The sequence below is a fragment of the Mytilus edulis genome, chromosome 4, assembly GCF_963676685.1.
Source record: "Mytilus edulis chromosome 4, xbMytEdul2.2, whole genome shotgun sequence".
NCBI lineage: Eukaryota > Metazoa > Mollusca > Bivalvia > Mytilida > Mytilidae > Mytilus > Mytilus edulis.
In genome coordinates this window covers 63,865,753-63,889,672 of record NC_092347.1, presented here as the reverse complement: position 1 = coordinate 63,889,672, position 23,920 = coordinate 63,865,753, and the positions used below count along the sequence as shown (strand labels likewise).

At 31.2% G+C, this 23,920-nt stretch overlaps 2 protein-coding genes across 2 annotated transcripts; both read left to right on the top strand.

Moving 5' to 3' along the window:
• The first annotated feature begins 83 nt into the window (after window positions 1-83).
• Window positions 84-3,954, top strand: LOC139518503 (heterogeneous nuclear ribonucleoprotein A2 homolog 1-like). The gene is made up of 4 exons (XM_071310012.1): window positions 84-166; window positions 446-521; window positions 2,229-2,614; window positions 3,647-3,954. The coding sequence occupies exons 2-4, from the start codon at window positions 452-454 to the stop codon at window positions 3,665-3,667; spliced, it is 477 nt and encodes a 158-aa protein (XP_071166113.1). The 5' UTR covers window positions 84-166; window positions 446-451; the 3' UTR covers window positions 3,668-3,954.
• A 3,212-nt stretch (window positions 3,955-7,166) lies between these two features.
• LOC139520222 (organic cation transporter protein-like) lies at window positions 7,167-23,789 on the top strand. The gene is made up of 10 exons (XM_071312707.1): window positions 7,167-7,349; window positions 10,798-11,104; window positions 11,637-11,867; window positions 12,556-12,752; window positions 13,531-13,800; window positions 14,248-14,382; window positions 15,151-15,236; window positions 17,677-17,797; window positions 22,907-22,979; window positions 23,341-23,789. Exons 2-10 carry the CDS (start codon window positions 10,817-10,819, stop codon window positions 23,560-23,562), a joined length of 1,623 nt encoding a protein of 540 aa, XP_071168808.1. The 5' UTR covers window positions 7,167-7,349; window positions 10,798-10,816; the 3' UTR covers window positions 23,563-23,789.
• The last annotated feature ends 131 nt before the right edge of the window (window positions 23,790-23,920 follow it).

Here is a 23,920-nt window from a genome sequence, read left to right as displayed (position 1 = left end):
AAGGATGACAACATACGTTCGAGTTTTGATTGGTTTAATGTTTCTTACAACTTTTTTTATAAGTCTCTGAACTTCCTATTTACTTTATATATTTGTATGAACAATCTGAGAATCTTCAGAATCAAAGACTCCTATCATACAATCAAGTTGATACACATTATACAAGGTACTTTAATTGTGAAATTCTAGTTTGAACTTAATTTTTAAAAACGGTTAGAAATTGGATAATGTATTCGAATTTACGGTTGCCAATACGACAATTTATTCGAGTTTAATGACGAAAGGCTGTAGTTTCGATTAAAATTCTTTTCAAACTTTAGTAAGAGCTGAATTGAAAATTTCAAATTGAGGAGACGAATAAATGAGAAATTATTATCGAAATATTAGGAAAAGGTATCGTTGTCGTATTAATGTATGTTAATTTCCCATTACAATTCTTTTTCAGACAACAATGAAACCAACATATTTCTTTGGACTATTTTTATTAGCGATATTGATAACACCTATTCGTGCGCCTCTCCGTAAGTATATTGTATACAATGATTTAGTTGGTCTTTAAATGTTTTTTCTTTATGTTTAAACAGGGACTTTCTAGAAAGTCCGTGGTTTATTAAGAATTATTTTGATTTTCAGTTTGAATTTTTTTTTACTTAGAGCATAGCAATATTGTAGCATCAGGATATAAACCCTTAATTAAAGTCATATAAGAAACCTCAAATTAAAAAAAAATATGCATATGTTTTTTATAACTAAATGGATAGTTTTCATTATACAACTTATGTACATATGCTTTTTTTCTGAGGAAAATTCCTTTATTTGTCCACATTTAGAAGAAGTTTACCTATTTTTAATTGCTTTCTTCCAGGAAGCAATTCGCCGACATATTTCCGTATGCATAGTGACCTGAGCGTAACCCTCCTCGTAAAAATCCGGTGGTCGCAATACGCATGGATCTGTCATTAAAATAAACAATTCTCTGATTGTGTATTTAAACACGTGCTCAATACCCATGCTTTTTGTTATTTGTTTACTATAAGGTGACAATCGGTAAACTTCGGCTTCAAAACACGGCATTTAATGAGCAGCCATATTATGTTTGTGATATATGCATGCATTTGTAAAAGAATAGGATAAACATTTGTTTTCACCACTCATTCGTTTCATATGACTTTAAAACCAAGCAGCTAACTGTTTTATTTGAAATACAAGAGATGGAATTCAGCATATTTTACTACCACATAGTGGTTCAGTCAATTTTCTCCGCAATCTGTTACGCCGTCGGATAGTCAATACTTCAAAGACGGGTATTAGTGGATTGAAATATGGTTGGTTGCTTAACGTTCAGTGGCATTTATTTTTTATATATTTTCTGGACTACTTATAAATGAAACTAGACTTTTTAAAATAAAATAGGAAACAGTAGCTTATTTTAAATATTTTTAGAAAACAAATAGGTTTTGATATCGTTCCTTGTCCTATAAAACATCCAGTAAAATCTCTTATAGTATAAGATGGCTCCAATTTTCAAATCAGATTAAATCATCGACTAGAAATTGAAAAGCGAACCTTAAATAATACATGGTTATTATTCCCCTAGGTTTCCGTCAAAAGGGTTGATGATATCTATGGTGTTCCTTTGCGCGCGCATGAATATCTAAACTCTTCAAATTTCCTAATTATTTTGCGATTAAAGGTTGAGATCCCAGTGGCGGATCCAGAAATTTTCATAAGTGGGGGCCCACTGACTGACCTAAGAGGGGGCCCGCTCCAGTCACGCTTCAGTGATTCCCTATATAAGCAACCAATTTTTTTCCAAAAAAGGGGGGCCCGGGCCCCCTGCCCCCCCCCCCTAAATCCGCCTATGGATCCTGCAACTTATAGCTACTTATTGATGCGACACACACGCGCATGGTTATATGCATTGGTTTTAAAGTTCAATTAATCTCTTAGACCAATGTTGAACTTAAACTAAATAAGGCGTCAAAGCTTAACGTTTTAAAAATAGCCTTTTTAGACGTCATTATTATTTCGACTCTGTTATATTTCATTAGATAAATATTTTGAGCTTAAGAGTGAACTGCACTGTAGGGTTTACACTTTGTAACTTACATATTAAGTTTAATTCATGCACATTTCTTTATAGCTGATAAATAAATATTTTGAGCTTAGGAGTGAACTGCACTGTAGGGTTTACATATTAAGTTTAATTCACGCACATTTCTTTATAGCTGCACTATTACCTCTCGTTGCAATGTTTGGAGCTGGGTCTTTACTTGGACCAAAGCTGATGGGAGGAGGAGGATTTTTCGGAGGAGGAAAAAGGGAATCAACTTACATTCAGCTCCCACAGTCATCATCATCTAGTAGTAGCTATGACAGTTATGGTGGATATCCTGCGTATGGTGGAATGCCAAGTTATGGCATGGGGATGGGTGGCATGGGGATGGGTGGCATGGGTGGCATACCAAGCTATGGTGGAATGGGAGGAGGAATGGGTGGAGGTAGTTACATGCAACAAGGAGGAGGAAGTATGGGAGGAGGATTCGGAGGTGGACAATATGATTTCGCTGGAAAACGCAGAAGGAGATCTTTAAGACAAAGACGATCAGCAAATGTAAGCATTTTAATTACCTCTTATATGCGTTATGTGTATATGCCCCCCTGGGGCCTAGTTTGGAAAATAAAACTTATCTTATCATATCTTATCTTATCATATCTTATCTTATCTTATCATATCTTATCTTATCTTATCTTATATAGATATATCATTTCATATTTTAAGTATTATCGTCATTTAAACTGAAGCAGAAATAATAACAACTTCTCCTAAAGTTCTTTGATTGGAATCCATACGGGGTTAATTCAATGAAAGTATATACCAATTATATTAGTCAAACCAAGGAAGTAGCATACCGTTACTGTAATGCGCTTCCTTTGTCGTTGAAAAGTTTTACCGACGAATATTTCACAAATATTATATACTGGCATGCCTGAATACACACAGTTCTAGGCGTAAAAAAAAAAGGTTTTCTACATGTGTTATACGTTATCCGACAGCAAATATAGATATGACTTTTATACTGTAAAGTATATTTTTAAAACTTGAAATTTTACCCCGAAAAGTATTCCACAATTGTGCTGCTATGAAAATGATGGACTAAAATATACTCGTATATGCCAATCATTCGTAAAGATGTTGATGTGTAGAAGTTGGCTGTAGGGTGAATATCCGGACATATAAGAAATAAAACGACCTTCTTAAATAATGCCATCCCTCAGACAGTCATAATATCTAATATTATAAGTATGCTCTATCAGATAAAGACACTAGTTTCAATCGTATTTCTCGCATTTTATAGCCAACTATATCGAATGGGTTTCTCTTATTGTAATCATTGATTTAATTGTATTCAAATAATTGTAATCATTTTGTAATCATTTGTACTAAATTTAACTTGTGATTATTCTGCCTGTAATGGTCGTCTTTAATTGACAATAAAATATATTTGATTCGATTTGATTTGATTGTTGCTTATAAATTCACAAACCTCGACTTCGTTTGGAATCTGGTGGATAGTTGTCTTACTGAAGGCAATCATACCATATCTCCTTTTTATATAATGGCTTACTTGCTTGTTTCTTTCAGATGTTTAGACCATTGGTTTAAGTGGATCGCAGACAATGAAACAATTGACTAAACAGATCGCAGAGTCTAGTAATTAATAATAAAAATGTAAAGGCTTTAACTGTTGTACAGTGAATGCGACTTCTTCGGAAATACGCTGATTATGAAACATGGTATATCTTACTGACGTAGATTTCCCAAGCCGGTTTGGGAAGAGGTTTGTCTTACTACATAAAGATATAGTGCTTGTAGTAAGACGATGAGTGCAGATATCGAACGGGTACACACAGAATTATTTTTTACTTGTAAATAAATATACGTTTTTTTAATTTGTATGTTATTACTGTCTGATCAGATGAAAGCAAAGAAACTGCAGAGACACTTTGAAAAACAAAACACGTATTGATTTTCTAGCCTACTTAATATGAAAACAAGAAAATACGGTATGATTGCCAATGGGAAACTATTCATCAAAGATAGTTTAATTTTTATGAATATATATGTAACAAAGCCTAGTTGAATTTGACCTTTTGAGAGGTTTATAGCTAGGTTTAACCCACCATTTACTACATAAGAAAATGTCTGTACTAATTCAGGAATAGACAGTTTCTCGCTGCATTGAAGACCCATTGGTGGCCTTCGGCTGTTATCTGCTCTTATGTCGGGTTGTTGTCTCTTTGACATATTCCCCATTTCCATGCTTAATTTTATTTAGTTTTTATCCATTCGTATGAAGTGTTTGAGCTTTTGATTTTGCCATTTGGTTAGGGACTTTCCGTTTTGAATTTTCCTCTGAGTTCGGTATTTTTGATTTTACTTTTTAGTTTATACCCGATTTAGACCATTACGTGACGACCATTTATCTAGTATGGGGGATTGTTTTTGTTATTTAAATAAATTGCTTAATTCTAAATTTATTGAAAATGCTTTTGTTCCAGAAGGGAAGTGACCAAATTTGTTTCCACTAAAAAAAAAAAAAAAATTAAATTTAAAAGAAAAAATTGTTCCCGAATGAAAGTGAAATATACATAGATACATATAAGTCTACCGGCAAATATCTCAAATGCTGTCTTTCAATAGTAAGACATTTATTCCAAGTAAAAACAATTATCTTGTCCACAAGTATATAAATACATGTGAATGAACAAAATCTGAAAGCATGACTTGCTTACTGCATGTGCCATGTCATATGAAAGCAGAATCCAACTCCAATCTTTCAAGGGATTTATAGGAATTTAATCTTTTTTCTCCTTACTAAGGACTGGATTCCTATTAATGTTACAGTAAGATATGTCATAGATTTTAACAACTCGAAGGTTTTTGCAACCAATTTCAGAAAATTGTTATTCTATTTTTAAAATATTCAAAAAATAATGTTCTTAAAATTGATACACAGTTGTATAGGATGCACATAAAATTCCGGAAAGTGCTCTTGCAACGAAAATCAGGATGAAGAAGACAGGAAGTTGATTTAAATCACCAAATCCTTTCTTTAGAATATACATGATTCTAGTAGATTATCATATAAACATTTCAAAAGTAACTTTATAGAATACAGTTCAACAAAACAGATATAGCTGACTATGTGGTATGGGGTTTTCTCATTTTTGAAGGCCGTACTGTGACATATAGATGTTAATGTCTGTGTCATTTTGGTCTCTTGTGGAGAGTTGTCATTGTCAATCATACCACATCTTCTTCTTTTTATATTAAAGCAACTTTCATAGGAAAATGTTCTGTATTTGCACCTTTTGACAAAGCAACCAACAACGTTGTCATATGTATATATATTATGCTGAAAAACTAAAAACTGATATTAAAAATTCGATCAAGTACTTTTTCATCTACAAATTCTTCTATAAAAAATATTATAGAGGAACACACTTTAATATTGATGAGCTGAAGGCTTAGTACTCCTGAACACCTGCAGAAAGTTGGCTTTATCAATTACAAGAAAACTTATTATTTTCGTTTCATATCTAAATGTTAAACCTCATATTGTTCGGTTCTTCTGGCTTATGCTCTTACGATCACCAAGAGATTCGTTTCGAAATTTTGTGACGAAGCTTTTATTGATAGTATATTATATAATTTGTTTATGGAGTGTTAAAAACTCTATTGAAAAGTCTTCTATAAGCTGCTATTCTTAGAAGGTGTTTGTCTCCATAAAGCATAATAAATAAAAAGATTTATTTAAAGTCGGTTATAAGTATAATACTTCCATGGTTATACATATAGCATTACAACATAAGCTCTGTAGAGCTTTTATCCGACATACATATAAGACAAGCACAATACATAAAACACATAAAACATAAAACACTCCGTTGGGTTTAGATTCCAATATTCTGTTGAATACAATACGAAACAATTATGTTTTTCAATAAGATGGTCTTCGATAAATTGTTTCATTATACAAAATTCCAAGTGGGAATAATTCACCGGGATAATTTTGTTAGTTATGCGGGACACATTTTTTTTAGTATTCAAACGATGATCCTTTTGTACAAGATTTTATACTGAACAATACTAGCTATATATATATTTAGACCCTTCTACAATGAAATTTGTTTTACATGCACACGTATAAAAATTGTGGGTTTTTATCCAACGCAATCATAGGTTTGAACGTAGTTTTCAATTTAGACTCGTATATATATATATATATATATATATATATATATATATATATATATATAATTACGAACGAGTCTAAATTGAAAACTATATATTCACGGTGTGTTTTATTTGTTGGTAGTTAATATTCCTAAATTCTTAATACATTCACGGATTTTTCACTTGTGTAGCCTGGGATCCTGGCTCACTGCTCGACAGGGTATTATATTAGTTCAGGATGCCACTTTATAGTGTTTTTTTTTGCTTTTAGTTTTTTCTTTTTATCCATGCGATTTTACAATAACAGCAGAGTACTATATAGGATGCACATCAGTATCCTGTATTCCAAAAGCGCCTGTGATCTGGGATTAGTATGCTAACGATAGTTCCATGCAGCTGTGATATATATAGTAGTATAAATTTCAATTTGAAATATCTTTATTCCTAATCAAAGGGCTCATATAGAGCATATAGTCACAGGCACTTGTCTCAGATTTCCCCCCTATATATACCTTTTATATAACAAGATATATAGGAATTTTTTTCTGATACAAGTGCCTGTTCATATAGTTCATACGATATCCACACAAACAACACATGCAATCTAACATACATACTGATTGTAAATAATTGAATATGATTTAGAACAAATATGCACAATGTGCATGATGGGAGAGGTACAGTACAAAGAGGAGTAACTCTATTTGTTTATCTTCAATTTTGTCTTTTATTTTTCCCTGTCTGATCTGGACTTTTTTTTAGCTAGGTACAAACTTAAATCTGTAAAAACTTAATCTCAAGTGTCATTATCCAGATAAAAAAAAAGATTTTCTAAATGTATGTTTTTCAGATTATGCATGTCTTCTTGTTTCCCCAACTTTTCTGACCCATATTCGGACCATTCGTCCAGGTTTTAGATTCCCCTGCTTTTTCTTGGGAGAACCTAAGCATCGGAACTTAGCCAATGTCATGCTTGTAGAACTTGTTAGAGATATTAAAATGTAGTTTTAAACGTCATTTAGTTTTCAGGCAGAACAATAACAAAAAAAAAAAAAAAAAAGAAGGAAAGAAAACTGATGCCATAATGTTTGGGGTTTAACCATGCGTGGTAAGTGTCTGATGCAAGTTTATAATGCTACATGTATGTCCTGACCAAAGTCAAACGCAAGATCCTGTTTATTTGATAATTTGTTATTTTGTCGTTCATTCAGTTATATAGCGTCTTTCTGAATACACTAGTGTAATGTGATATTATCCACCAATAGATTGGCTACCTAGAAATTATAGGAGGATCTTGATCTTGATCTTGACAATAATTTACAGGTGTTTAACAGGTTTGGGACAGAGATTTTCTTGTTATCAGTGGGTCTCACTGGGGTCTAAGCGTGACACAGGATTGCCGATTTTTTGTAAGCGGGACAAGTGAAAGTCAAATTATTGTGTCGTGAAAACGCGAAATGACCAAAAAATGAGAATTGCTTACGAACATAGTGTAAGCGGGATACGGGAATCTGACAAAACAGTAAGCGGGATCCAGGATCGGAACCACCCAATGAGATCCCCTTATCAGAATTTATGGTTATTACATCAACATTAGATTTTAACAAATTTTTGATTTCAGTATATTTTGCTGATATAGTGTTCATGAAGCAGTAAATATGGAAATGGCTACAATTTGACAATGGACGTCTGAAATCACTTTGTCTAGCGAAGCATAGCTAGGTTATTTCTTGAATCAAGTCCTCTTCTTAATTCTTCTTCCAAATACAGGAGTAGACTCCTAGGTAGGAGTGTAAAACTTCGCCTTTAACCAGAATAGATCGTGAATTTAATACGCCTTAATGACATAATTAATTACCAGATAAAAGGTGGGCCTGTATCCCTGCACATTTAAAGTTGCTTGCACTTTCAGAATCGTTAATCTGCAGACTAGACTATAAATAATTGATAGTCTGTAACACAATCGTTCTAGATATTGATTAAAATATACAAATTTTGATAGATGAATGTAATTAATTGGAAATTCTTTTCATCTAAACAAGGATTTTTTATGTGAACGAGAACTTGTTATTTCTACAATTAAAAAAAAATCATGACAGAACATTTTTTGGTATTTAGTATTTTTTTTTCAAATTTGCTCCAAAAGGGGAGGTAACCTTACTTATAAATAGGTGTTTAGTGAATGTTCCCTTATCTAAAAATGTTAACAAGGAACAAATCCTGACTCCAGTGACACCGATTTAAAAAAAAATAATCTAAATTTAGCCCTTTAAGAACCAAAATGTACATTTTATCATATTTTTGATAAAGCATGATATATAAACTTAATTTTGGCCAAGGATTTGGCAATCCTTGTTTTGGTACATTATTAGATATTCTAGATTCATAAAATAGTAAATTATATTTTCATTATTTTTGCATCAGAAATGATAGAACTTAATCTTGAAAAAGCTTATATCAAAGTTTCTTAAAAAATTCTATGAAGGTAACTGACAAAGTAATTGACAAGTTGATGTAGAAACATTAACCCTATACTAACTGTTTTATTGTCGAGCCTGCAACTTTTGTTGCAGAAAGCTCGACATAGGGATAGTGATCCGGCGGCGGCTATGGCGGCTACGGCGTTAGCTAACTTTTTAAAAGCTTTATATTTTAGAGGGTGGAAGACCTGGATGCTTCATACTTTGTATATAGATGACTCATGTTACGAAGTTTCCGTAAGTCACATGTCAAATGTCCTTGACCTCATTTTCATGGTTCAGTGACCACTTGAAAAAAAAGTTCAGATTTTTTGTAATGTTGAATTCTCTCTTATTATAAGTAATAGGATAATTATGTTTGGCAGAGTTCGCGAAATCTTTTTTTCCATGGTGGTCCTTGCAGAAAACATGCTGGTCCTCACTATTACTTCTACTGAAACATACTAAAATTGTGTCAGTCCTATGCAAAATTTTGGTGGTAAAATCATGAGGACTGCCACTTTTCGCGAACTCTGGTTTTGTATGTGCGTACGTTGCAAGGTCCTCATGCCCGTCAGACAGTTTTCACTTGACCTCAACCTCATTTCATGGATCAGTGAACAAGGTTAAGTTTTGGTGGTCAAGTCCATAACTCAGATACTATAAGCAATAGGTCTACTCTAGTATATTCGGTATATGGAAGGACTGTAAGGTGTACATGTCCAACTGGCAGGTGTCATCTGACCTTGACCTCATTTTCATGGTTCAGTGGTTATAGTTAAGATTTTGTGTTTTGGTCTATTTTTCTCATACTTTATGCAATAGATCTACTATATTTGTTGTATGGAATGATTGTAAGATGTACATGTTTAGCAGGCAGATGTCATCTGACCTTGACCTCATTTTCATGGTTGAGTGGTCAAAGTTCAGTTTTTGAGTTTTGGTCTTTTTATCTAATACTATATGCCATAGGTCAACTATATTTGGTGTATGGAAATATTTTATGATCTATATGTCAGTCCCGCAGGTTTTATTTGACCTCGACCTCATTTTCACGGTTCATTGCTCAGTGTTAAGTTTTTGTGTTTTGGTCTATTTTTCTTAAACTATAAGTAATAGGTCAACTATATTTGTTGTATGGAAGCATTGTTAGCTGTACATGTCTGCCTGACATGGTTCATCTGACCTTGACCTCATTTTCATGGTTCATTGGTCTTTGTTTAGTTATCTTGGTTAATGCTAAGTTTATGTGACAGTTTTTGATAAAGCTTTATACTTAGGACTATCTGACAACATAATATCAATAATTAGTAAAGAAGGCGAGACATTTCAGCGTGTGCACTCTTGTTGATAAAAATTTGGATTTTTAAATGAATTATTTTGTTGATAAAGTTAAGCTTATATTTTTTATATCTAAAGTTGAGCATGTTAAGCTACTACCCACATTTTTTTAGTAACAAAAATGATTTTTGAAGATCTATAAATGATAAATTTTAAAGAGAGGCAAAAAAAAAATGGCTAGCTAACAAGGTCGAAAGCATGATAAAGTCAACAAATGTACATGTATTACTCAATTTATTTCACTTGACTGGGCGGAGTTTATCCAGTTCGCTCATAATAAACCAGTCCATCTATAGATAGGTGTTTTAGGATACACTAAGTAATTCATTGTCCAGTCATTCTTTTGTAAATTCCTTTGAGGTCACTGATAGGTGATTAGAAATCAGTAATAACTATAACGGCAATCATCGTAATCACACACATTTTCAAATCGACTGTCCTCATGCAAATTAAAACGTAAGTTCCGCCCGATCAGTTGAAATAACATTGGTAATATACATGTATAAATTTATAAGCACATCAATGAACAGACACATTGTTAAATTAGAAGTATACATAATATCAATTATCCTATAATGTAGTTATTTTGTATGATACACTCATTTAAATGTTTTGAAAGGTAAATTCCTAAATGCCTAAGTTTCTCAATTATTTGTTAACTGAGGACTGTACGTATTATAAAACTTTTGATTCATTATCTTCAGTTTCTCTTCACAGAGGTTGAAGCAATATTAACTTTCGTCTACTTCATTTTAGGATTGAGCACAAGCTAACAATGGATGCTGACAGAGTCCTGCAGAGTCTTGGGAATTATGGTCGTTTCCAGATCTTAGTGTTCCTTTGTCTGTGCTTTATCTACATGAGGGGAGCATGGCCTGTCCTGGGAAGTATATTTCTAGGAGGAGTACCAGATTATTCTTGTAAAAAGCTTGCTGATGTAAATAAAACTGTTACTTATGGAGCTTGTGATGTCACTGTTAGTATTGATGGACAGAATACAACAGAGTCTTGTCCTAATGGTTGGAGGTATGGGGATGAGTTTGAAGAAACCATAGTAACACAGGTAAGCTTTAACATGTTGTCTTACCTGTAATAGTGGTAAGTAATCTTGAAAATCTTGAAATTATTTATGTTAAACTTTTAAGAAAATGTCAGTCATGGGGGATTGAATTATTTAAGCAAGGAACATTCTGTCAGTCATTTTTCAAAGAAAATTTTTTTTTTGATTTTTTTGGAAATAATTTAGTCTTTTAAAAAAGTAAAATATTACATGTATTAAGAAAAATACTCAAATGCCTAGGTAAATTCAATAAGAGCAAACTGCATAAATCTGTCAAATCAAACATCAGATTATATCAACCAAACAGAACTAGTGGTAATTAACTGTCATATTCTGGACTTTGTACAGGCTTTTTCAGAAGATAATGGTGGTTGGTTAACACAATTAAACCTGGCTTTATACCTAGCTATACCTTCTTCTTGTATGACAGTTGATTTTATTTTAGTTATATCGACAAAACTCTATATCTTTAAGCAGATGAAGGATTGAATTTTTTGTTCAAATGCTATAAAATATTTGTTTTGTCTCTTTGCAGTGGGATCTTGTATGTGATAGAGATTATTTAAATGAGTTGTCTACAACAATTTACATGGTAGGGAATACTATTGGAGCTACCTTCCTGACTCCTTTATCTGACAAATTTGGCAGAAAGAAAACAATTTTGACACTTCTGTGGATACAAGCTGCCATTGGTATTAGTGCAGCTTTTGCAAATACATATTCTTTGTTTACTACACTTCGATTTTTTGTCGGGATGTTAAACATGGTAAGTTTAAAGTGTTAATTTAAATTGCTCAATGGATTCCTAGTATTTTGAATAATGCTTTAAAGATGTAAGGTATACAGACTTTGGCGATGATAATGAGCATGCTAACAAAACTCAAAACTCTAGTTTAACTTTTCAAATTTTAAAGGAAAACCACATCAGAAATGCAGTTTTTATTTAGATGCAATATAGGCGTGATTGTCATGCTAGTTGTTACATCTGAAGTTATATATACAATTGATCTTTCAAAATGTAACCCAATTGTTTTAAAAAACTTCACTTTTTGTAATCAATAATATAACTGTCACAATATAAGTTTAAAAATCTTCTAAAATTTCTGGGTCAGTATTGACTAATCCGTCAAATTACACTTTTTCGATTATTATAATCACTAACTTTGCATGTAAACAAAGACACAATTAGGTACATCATGTACATATACATGTGCAAAGAAACCGTGTTTCTGTTCTTCATCCAAAGTCAGAGTGAGACCTAAACATAGAACAACTACTCTCACCATATTACAAGTTCAAAATGGCCCCCATTATCATTTTGCCTAACTGCAAGATTAGAATTATATGTGGCAAAGTAATTTAACATTAATACCAGTACTGTTATTTGACATGTTAATTTGCCTTTAAATACAATCAAACGGTATAATACAGTATTAAATGTTCTTTATTTTCAGCCAATAGCATTATCAACATACGTAATGGTGACAGAATTTTTCCCTTCTAATTTCCGTTCATATCCTTCAGTGGCTGTCAACTGTTCTTGGAGCATAGGAATTATGGTGTTGGCTACGTTTGGATATTTTCTGAGAGATTGGCAGACGTTACAGCTAGTTATAACTATACCGAATCTCTTAACTATATTTTTTTATTGGTATGTTTATTTTTTTAGCAGATATTAAAAAAAGATGTGGGATGAATGTCAATGGGACAACTATTCACAAGAGAGCAAATTACATAGAAATTATCAACTAAAGGTTACCAATACTGCCTTCATCAATGAGCAAAGTTCATATCACATAGTTAGCTGTAAAAGGCCCCAAAATGACTTAATTTCTATATATTTCTATAAATGTTCTAATCCCATATGATGTGCAACTGTTTGAACATTTATCAGAGTGTGTTTTACACCTGCTGTGATATTATCTGTGTATGCTTGCTTGGAAGGTGGTTGTAGATTGATATACTTTGAATTGTACCTGTACAGATAGTTTATCATTTAGAGAAGAAAGATACTTGTAAAATATTGTATTTCCTTAATGAACATATTTACACATAAAAAAAGAACAGGGTGTCAAAAATCCAATTAAATTATATATAGGAAACTATGAGCGTATATGACAATGAAGATTTTTTGTAAAGTAAAATATAAAAATATTAAAAAATAATCTAAATTACATCACTTTATAAGGGCACTTTTAGATGTGGTTCACATTGAAATTTCAGTAAGTTTAAGAGCCTCAACATGATGTTATCATTGCAACCATAGACTGCTTGTTCAATGAATAAATCATGGTCAAAACAGTTTTACCTATTTATTCTCAATAGGTTAAAGAGATAATTGATAAAAGTATGTATGTCTTTAGATTTTTTTCAAATCATAAATAACCATCACATTGTTACAATAAGTAGTAAAATTACTGTTTGAACAGGTTTATTCCAGAATCTCTTCCATGGCTTATTGCCAAGAAAAAATACAAAGAGGCAGAGAAAGTGACAAAGTGGGCAAGTAAAATCAATGGTATACCGTTTCCTAAACATCTGTTTGAGGAAGCTGAGAAAGAAAGTGAAGACACTTCAGAAAAAGAGCTCCATAGCAGTGAAGTTCTAGTAGAATCTGATCATAAACAAGCTTATACATTCCTAGATCTGTTTAGAACTCCAGTCATTAGAAGATATACAATTATTACATTTTATTTATGGTAAGTATGTTTATGTTTATAGCTATAGATTGGCAGTTATTCAACAAGTATTTTCCGAAGTATCAGCAAATTGTTTGGAATTCGCTTTTAATTTTTCTAATTAACCTTCGTAAATGTTTGATGAAAATGTAAGATGCAATTTCGCACTGGTTAAAAATCGGGACACTGAATTATAAAACAGACTAGCTCATTGATTAAATATTAAAGAAAATACATGATTAACATTTTTTTTTAAATTGAAGACTTTTAGCTCATGTTGGTCAAATAAAGAATTATTGTTCATAATGGTGAAAAAGTCAGCAATGGTTTATAAAAAAAGGTTCATTTAAAATATTGTTTATCTATTATTTTATTGTGACTTCATGAAAGCTTTTCTTTAAAATAGAAAAGATAAATGTATCAATTATTGTAGAAAGTTTGACCTTGATAACCACTTATATATTCCAGGTTTGCCAATAGTATTAGTTATTTTGGTATATTATTTGCCACACCTACTTTACATGGGAACCAGTTTCTCAACCTTGGAATAAGTGGGGCTGTAGAGATCCCAGCACAAATAGTTTGTGTCATAGCCATTAATTTGTAAGTTTGCAAACTTAACCTTAGAAGATTTAGATTATAATGGTTTTTATATTTTAAGCTTTTTGGACACGACTTCAGTTTTAAACCAAAACTGTTTGTGACAACAATATTAGAATCTAATATATGTTCAGTACCGGTACCCATTCAGGAGTTTGAAAAAAGGGTGAAGAAACAAGGCAATGTAAGGGGGGGGAGACCTGGCACTAACTCCTTAAAGCTGCCTCTTGTTTTGTAGAAGTTTTTTATGTTCCATCTATGGGCAAGGGAGCCCCAAGTATTACCCTTGTCTTTTTGTACGTCCCAGAATAAGTGTCACTTCTCTATCCTGATAGAAAAGAAGATGTGGTATGATTGCCAATGAGACAACTCCCCACAAGAAACCAAATGACACAGAAATTAACAGCTATAGGTCACTCTACTGTGTTCAACAATGAGCAAATCCCATTCCACATAGTCAGCTATAAAAGGCCCCAAAATCACAAATGTAAAACAATTTAAACAAGTAAAAACTAACAGCCTAAATTGTTAAAAAAAAATGCACGAAAAACAAAAATGTAACACAGCAACAAACAACAATCACTGTATAACAGGCTCCTGACTTGGGAAATTATCACAACCAAACACAGATCAAGTTTGAATGTGGGTGGCTTTATTTGAAAATTACAACTTTCAATGAAACATTGAATAATGATAATATTTTGTGGATTAATTCCCTTTTTTTAAAGGTCTATTTTAACTCTGACATTTTTTTTTCTTCATTATTTACAGATTAGGCAGACGAAAACCACTTATATTTTTCCTGTTTTTGTGTGGTATTATGAACATAGTTACAATATTTATTCCAGAAACAACAGGTATTTAGAATTGATAGTAAAATGTTATAAATAGTTATCTTGTTTATTCACTCTTTAAGATAGAAAAATTAGATGACTGTAATAACTTCTCAAATCCTAGCCAATTTATTTCGAAATTTTAGATTTTTGATTATAAAAGAAAATTTGATTATTACAAATCAGGTTATTTCCTTGTATATTAAACTTGTACAAGATTTATGTGAACCAGAAGTAAGGGTGGGAAAATAACTGAAATATCTTTAAATAAAGACATATAAAGTTTAAACCTTGCATTGTATTTTGATATTATGGATTAGAAGCAAAAAAGTATATACATATATAAATACTAATAAGACAAAGGTGCTGATTTTCAACAAGGCAGGCAGACATGTAAAACAGATATTCACATTTCAGAATATAAATCTGGAATGTGTTTCAAAATACAAATACCTAGGTTTATATTTAAGCTCATCTGGTTCATTCAGTTATGCTCAAAATGAACTATACAAAAAATCCCTGAAAGCTCATTTCAAATTAAGGAAAGATCTTTTATCACTTAATCCTGATGTAAAAACAAGTATTCATGTTTTTGACCACACTGTAAAACCTATTTTATTATATGGTAGCGAAATATGGGGGATGTTTAATTCTCTTTCCTCTAAATATAAGAAGGAAGATATATCTTTTGAAAAATTATATTCAGGTTTACCCTGTGAGAAACTTCATATAAAATTTTGTAAATTTATACTTGGGGTACACAAGAAAACAACAAATGCTGCAGTGTTATCTGAACTTGGAAGATTTCCAATATATTTTAATATTATAAAAGGAATGTTATTGTACTGGTATAGATTAGAGAATTTAGGTAATAATTTTCCTCTATTAAAAGAGGCATATACACAATCAAAGACACTACATCACATGAATATAACATCATGGTATGGTTCAATAAATGTTGTTTTTAAAATACTTGGTATTGACTATACAAATGCCATAAATGCTCCATTTTGTGAATCCTTATACAAATTTAAGAAATATATACAAACCAAGCTATCAATATTGTTTATTAGCTGTTGGAAAAAACAAATAGATAAATTTTCAGACAGTAAACTGAAAACCTACCTTTTATATAAAACAAATTTTGGTTTTGAAAAATATCTAACATTGATCAAGAATTTTGAACTTAGAAGAAGTTTTACTAAATTACGTGTATCTTCTCATAGATTACAAATAGAATTAGGTAGATATCAGGGTATTCCCCGAATTAACAGAATATGTAATAAATGTTCTTCCAATACTGTCGAAGATGAGGCTCATTTTCTATTTGATTGTAACAAATTTGAGGATGATAGAAATTGTATGTTAGCTAGTATTGCACAATATAATTCTTATTTTAATCATATGAACAGTCAAAGCAAAATTATCTGGTTATTTAGTGTAGAAAATGTTGAGTTACTTAAAATAATATGTAATTTTATATACAAACATCTTCCTTAGTGAAGATTAGTTAAAGGAAATCTATGTGTGTATATACATTTGATTGGACATAAGAAAATTATATTCATCTGAATATCACAAACATACTAGCCGATTAAAAAAAAAAAAATAATTGTTAAGATATATTATTTATTCAAATGTTCTCTTATATCCTTGAGGCATCGTCCCCTGGTATCAACTGCATTCAAGTTACCTATGATGCTTCCTTGTTTGCTTTTGATACAGGTAGGAAAGAGACATTTACACACATTTTACATGCCTATGGCCCATAAGGTATCGTCCCCTGGTGTCAGCTGCCTTTAGGAAACCATAATGCTTTCCTATTTGCTGCTGACACAGGATGAGTCATGGACATGTTTAATTTCTACTTTCTTTTTGGCTAATTATTATATATTTAATTGATCCAACTTTTTGTGTACTATACATATGTGGATATCTATTTTTCTTTTCTTTTTCTTTTTGGGCTGCTTGTTTGTTATCTATATCAACCACACTTGTAATAAAATGCATTAGTATTAAAAAAAACCAACATACTATAGATTCTTTATCTACGTATTCTTTAAGAACTTAAATAGTTCTCGTTTAACTTTTTTTTTTTTATCTCATTGTTTGTATTGTATTATGAAAAAAATTATTGATGTTGTAATGTTTATGCCCTTTGGGGCCCATAATTGGAAATAAAAATATCTTATCTTATCTTATCTTATCTTATCATACACATAATTTTTGAGTTTTTAGTACATCTAAACTAGTGACAACTCTACCACAGATCCATCCATTTGATCACCAGTGAAGGTGATACACAACTGAAAAATATCAGCACCTGCAAATTATATTATGTATTAATTATTTACAAGATCTCTTTTTTGAAACCACCATGATAAACTTAAAAGTTATTTTTACTTTTCATTCTTATCAAAAAGTTTTTAATCATTATATGAAATGAACTTCTGACTATTTTCAGATGATGGTACTGATCTTAAGCCACTTCTTATTACATTAGCCATGATTGGAAAGTTTGGTATTACTGGCTCCTATTCTGTTACATATCTGTATGGTAGCGAGATATTCCCAACAGTAATTAGGTACACTTAATCTCTAATATCTTCAAACAAAATGTCTGCGGCCAAGAGAAGAGAACTTTGTCAATAAACCATGAATATCAAAATTATAAAAGTTTTCTCAGCTCAGCATGGTATATGGTCAGTTTGAGTTACAGCAATCAACTGGAAAATTCAAAGCTATGAATGTCTGTGCTCTGTATAACCTTTTTGTGAAACCAATTTTGTCAACAATGTTAAAGATAAAAATAAGAAGATCTGGATGGATCTAAAAACAACTCTCCACAAGAGACCAAACCACACTAGAAATCACTGTACAGCCTTTAACAATGAGTAAAACCCATTCTGCATAGTCAGCTTTAAAACATGATAAATAAGTCAATTTTACTTATTGATGAACAGCAAACTTGTTGTGTTTAAATTTAAAGGATAAAAGTCACAAAACTCTTTTAAGGTGGTACCAAACACCTTGACTAAAATAAATTTGACTGGTTTGATTTTCATAAAATTTTGACAAATATTTTCTTTCACCATTGGATAAAAATGTAAAAAATCCAAAAACCTGGAACCATATACTTTCTTGGAAAAACATCATTGGATATATAGCAGTTTGACAAACACTAATTTTGATCATTTAGAAGCTTGATATTTCCTTAAAGGGTCACTAGCTGTCAAATTCATGGTAACCGATTTGACTCAAATTCTCATATTTGGTTTATAACAATGTAAAAAATTTATCCAAACTATCAAAAGTCTAAAATAAACAGTTTACAGAGCATGGGGTAGATAATAAATATATAGGTTCGTTTTGTGTGTATTTTAGTCCAGACGCCATCTAATTAACTATCGATTTGACCTCAGATGACCATATAAGCGATGTAAACAAAAATAAAGATATGAATAGATTAAACCAACACGTGCAATTGGATTTTTATAGGTCTGTTTGATTTTATTTTATAGATTAAAAATAGATGTTTCTCATTGCTTTTAACCGTATAAGAATGATTTTATGTGCATCGAATTAGTAATCAAATGATTTACCGTAGTTTCATTTCATTGTTGACATTCTTTTTCTTTAAATAACCAGTACACGTACAGTGCATGCGTTGTCAATCTCTAGCTAGGGGTTAACTTGGAAGTTCACATGAATACGGATTTAAAGAGGTCGACTCATTCACTTGCAAGTGAATAACTAATTATCAATGTTTCTTAGCGTAATTTGACAAAATTGAACCTTTTTGACTGCAAAAAGTGAATTGTTATTTCACTATTTCACTTTCATTATTGATTGAACAGAAAAAAATCAAACTTTATATTTTTTATATATCTCGTAGCTAGTGCCCCTTTAACAATTCAATGTGATTACAATGTTAGCTGATTTTTACAGAGTTATCTCCCTGTAGTGTTAGGTACTACCTTAAAGGGAAATTCCGCGATTTTTTACTTATCATCTAATTATGTTCATCTTAACATAAAAAACACATTTGCAAAGTATTAAATTTATATTCCTTCTAATAACGGAGAAAATCAAGTATTTGTAACTTTTTTGGTTGAATTCTCGAGTGGGTCGTGACGTATTAGCCCGATTTATTGAATTCTGGGAAAAAATAAAATCTGTTTAAGTCTTATAGCTTATCGACAATATACGTAATTAAAAGCGCACAGCTGACGAATGGTCGAAGTTATAAACCACAATATAAGAATGAACGAAAGTGAATATGCATATATATACCGTTTTGTATTGATTGAATTAAACTCCTATAAAATTATCTCTAGTAAATGTTTTTGAATAAATTTAATTAATTATTGTTGAGATTTTTTTCATAAAATATTTATTGAACATTTTTACTGATATTGAACTGAAAATATTTCAGTTCTATTTACCGTTATTGTTTTGATAATCATTTCAATGCAACTAATGTGTGAGCAGAGTGTGTATATTATTTTGTAAAGGTCACTGTATATTTCTCGGCTTGAGGTCAATTCGTTTACCTTGTAGCTATTTAGCCGCAGGTGTGAGTTCAAGCGTACACAGGTATAAATGTTGTTATTTGGAAAGGATAAATAGAAAGGATTAGAGTATATGCTGTCATGATGTTAATACACTAAGATTAAATACACGATGAGAATAAAGATACAATAATTAAATTGTGTAAATTAATTGAAAATAAAATTCAGATTCGTAATTCCGAAAGTGTATAAAAATAAAAGGAAACAATTTTTGATTACTTTCTTAGCGGCAATTGGCGTAAAGATTCAAATATGAAGCAAAAAATAGTAGTTTTAATCTTTAATAAAAACTAAATGCAATATTACCCAATTTGATATACCATTGTACATCTGTTTGATATCATTGACTTTACCGGAATTTCTTAACTTGTATTCAAATCTGGCTGTGTTTAAATGCTAATAAAACTATTGCAATTTTAAAGTTTTTAATTGACAAAAAAATACAACATACAACATGCATAATTTTTTTTTAGTTTCTTTTTAACATTTTATTCTTACATAATTAAATTCATTTGACAATCATTTACACGAACTTTTTGTGAAAAGAATACTAATTATCTAAGCTAAGGCATTATATCTTTTGAGGATTTTTGAGGATTTTTTTTAAAATTCTATGATAATAGTTGTGCAATGTTGAACATGATAGCCGTCATTAATCCAAATAAGTAATACAGTAGTTGTAATAAAAGTTATACTTTAGTCATGCATTACAGATATTGACGAATTTATAATAGTTCGTTCATACATCGTTGTTCATGAAACAATCATTATTAGTATACATGTAAGTTTCCTGACGTATAAGAGCCATTGAGGATGAGCTCCAGAGAAATCAGACTAGTTGCCTTTCGTTCGTTTGTTTGTTGGGAAAGGAGAGGAAATGCAACCGCTTGTACAGATAAACGACAGAATTACCATACAAGCATTTATAGTCAACACAATCAGAAAGAGTTCCCATCGTTAGACGGGGAATATGAAGGCTTCCAAGAATGAACAAGTGACATGTTTAACTCTGAACAGTTAGAGAACAGACTATCGACATCGAACGCTTGTTCTTGATATTTGAAACTGTATGCATATATATACGTATACGTTTATGATATAGTGATGAGTTCTGACAAAAACTAAATTCCTTCATGGTTATATCTTGCCATACGTTTATATTGGTTTGTAAGGTGATTACTCAAAATCGTTATTTGAAAATCCTGTTTGTGAGATGTAGATTCATTTCAATACAGAAATTTCGTCTATATATTTCACAAGTGTATAACACGGAGAAGCTCTGAAGGTTCATTACTCCCATTTTGTTTGGGTGTGAACCATCGATGTTTACAGCAATATCAAGGAATAAGGTGATGATGGTAGAAAGAACTATGGGCGTCATGTGGCAAATATTACATGCATATCGGACAATGAGTTGTCAATCTGTATGAAAAGTTTTCCAATACAACCATATTATTGAGAAGGAATGTTTACATGCTATACTCTCGTACTAGTATTACAGGGTTCTTGTGGCGTTCACCTTAGACACACATCGTTTTAACGATGTTTAAAAAAAGACAGAACCAATTTAATGTCATATTTCCCTATTTTTTAAATATAACTAAAATTCTTTTATCTGACAAGAATATCCCTATTTAGCGAACAAGTAATTTATTCTTTTTTCGGTTATTGAATACCAAGAAAGAAAATAAATCCCGAAATTAATTTGAAACTTTGATACTCAAAAGTTTCCCAGCAAAATATTCACATCCCCTGGGGATAATTAGTGTTCGTCCAGTGGCATATAAAACAATTGTGATGACGAATTCCTTCCTTTGTTTGAGAACAATCTTATTGAAATATAAATCTGTGATTTTCCTAGGTCCACAGCTTCAATGAACCAAAGCAAAAGTTATACATCGACCTGTATTTAAATCAAATTGGTTCTCTTCTTCTTTTGGTATACAACTGTAGTCTATCGACATTCGATGATTACATACTGTTGGCATACGTTGGCTAGTCTATTTACAACACTTTTACCCCTATTTATTCAAAATATATGTTTTTTTCTTATGTTCAATGTATACACGTATATATTTTAAATTGGGCTATAGTTCCGTAACTTTATATCCAGTCGTTTAAACGAATCGTCGGCAAGTGCGTACATTTTTTTAAATCAATATTTCTGGTCTGTTCCAATCTGTCCTTCACTATTGACAATGACTATATATTACATTTTCCCAAATTCACCCTTGGAAAAAATATTTAAATAGATTTTAATTTCATCAAATCTTTTTTTTTGGGTATTATTTATATATTATGAATTATATTCTTTACACCAGAAATGTTATTTATAAACAAGCGTATGAGTTTAGTAATGACAAGTAAGACAGAGTTGTATTTTATACATCTGATAGTTCAAAATGGAAAGTTATAAGTTATAAGTTATCAGCCGTGTACACTGATCAATACCTGCAGAAGTGAAACGATGCATGAACTTGCAAGCCCAACAGGAAATCGCTTGAATACCTGGACGTGTCACCTCACACCCCTCACAATACCTTTGGAAGTAATACCTTTAGCCATGCTGGTGATCAGATAAGGGAAGATCAAAATATATTTGAAAAAAGTTTATTACTTTAAAGAATTATGAACAAATTAGATTTTTCACGGAACACTTATTTATGATTTCAACTTTGACTTTTCACCTAATTCCAATATCAACAGTTTAAAAACAACAGACCATGGTAATTTAAAAAAAGTAAGAATATTTTCCGTATCAAGTTAGTTAGTCGTATTAAACAACCGTACGATTGACAAGATATCGACACGCAATTACGACTACATCCGTTACTGTAGTTTTGTTTCTTTGTGGTTTATAGACATATCGTTTTTATTCATCGGGAAAGAAGACAAGATGGCGGATCTCGGAGAATTAATACTCTAAATTTAAAATCGATGGTGATCGCTTATCTAGCGGAATAAAACTTTAATATCTATGAATTTGAACATTTTTATACAGAATGAACATAATATCAATTTTTGATTTTTTTGCGAAGTTTCCCTTTAATTTAAAAAAAAAGTATGTTAAATTAAGGGGTTTATTCGAGATGTTTACTAATGATATATTATTATCTATTGTAGAAATCATGCAGTTGGTATAGCTTCACTGTTTGAGAATGTTGGTGGAATAGTGGCTCCATTTATAGTTTATGGGGTAAGACATATTGAATATACAATTAATATATCAATCATACTGATTTTGCAATTGTTTTATGTTATTTTGAAACAACATTTTCTAACTGAATCCTTAAAGGGATAGAATTATTCTTAGTTTAGTAACTTTTTAATCTTATTTTATCATGTATCACCTTTTGATCTCTTGTAAATCTTAAAACTTTACAATGGAATAAACCATCAGTTTACAAATGTGAAAAAAATCATGGAAATGGTGAAAACAAACCATCAAAAAACATAGCTTTCAATGGACTAAAAATTACATGTTAATAAAAATAATGTTCCAGTCAAACTTGTAATTTTAGAATATTTGACTGTTTCATATTATTGTTTTCTTACAGGCCACATCTTTAAAAGAGCTACCATTGGTAGTATTTGGTGTATTGACAATAGTTGGTGGAATTCTTATTTTCTTCTTGCCAGAAACACATAAGCGTCCTCTACCTGAAACTATAGAAGAAGTTGAAAAAATGACAAAAGAAGTTGTCTATGATAAAACTATATATCACCAGGCAATGAGTACACAGTTGTCTGGAAAAGGAGAACAAAACACAAGATTGTAATTTGACTTTTCAGAATCTAATGCAATCTGGGTAATGTTTTCAAAGTGTACATCAAAGTGTCCTGATTGGTTAAAAATTCCTAAACAATTGAAATTCAACCAATGATGTGACGTTATTTTCAAGTTGGGGTACTAACAATAACATTACCCACAATCCTTTAGATTCTGAAACGGCCGATTGTTATTTACAAAACATAGAGGTTATCTGTTCATTAAAAATAATGATTTATTTAGTTGTTTGTGGGATATAGACAACAGAAGTTTGTCTTGTTGGAACTTTGGTCTTTACTCTTTTTAAAGAAACACACAACTGTTGTTATTACATAGTGCTGTTATTATTATATCGTCACTTGAGTTTC

What these genes read in the sequence shown, in the direction of transcription:
- LOC139520222 (XM_071312707.1), top strand. Translation starts at nt 10,817, where the DNA reads ATGGATGCTGACAGAGTCCTGCAGAGTCTTGGGAATTATGGTCGTTTC. An exon ending in TTAACTATATTTTTTTATTG is followed by an intron (nt 12,753 to 13,530) that starts GTATGTTTATTT and finishes CTGTTTGAACAG; the next exon opens with GTTTATTCCAGAATCTCTTC. An exon ending in CTCCATTTATAGTTTATGGG is followed by an intron (nt 22,980 to 23,340) that starts GTAAGACATATT and finishes GTTTTCTTACAG; the next exon opens with GCCACATCTTTAAAAGAGCT.
- LOC139518503 (XM_071310012.1), top strand. Translation starts at nt 452, where the DNA reads ATGAAACCAACATATTTCTTTGGACTATTTTTATTAGCGATATTGATA. An exon ending in ACCTATTCGTGCGCCTCTCC is followed by an intron (nt 522 to 2,228) that starts GTAAGTATATTG and finishes ATTTCTTTATAG; the next exon opens with CTGCACTATTACCTCTCGTT. An exon ending in GACAAAGACGATCAGCAAAT is followed by an intron (nt 2,615 to 3,646) that starts GTAAGCATTTTA and finishes TGTTTCTTTCAG; the next exon opens with ATGTTTAGACCATTGGTTTA.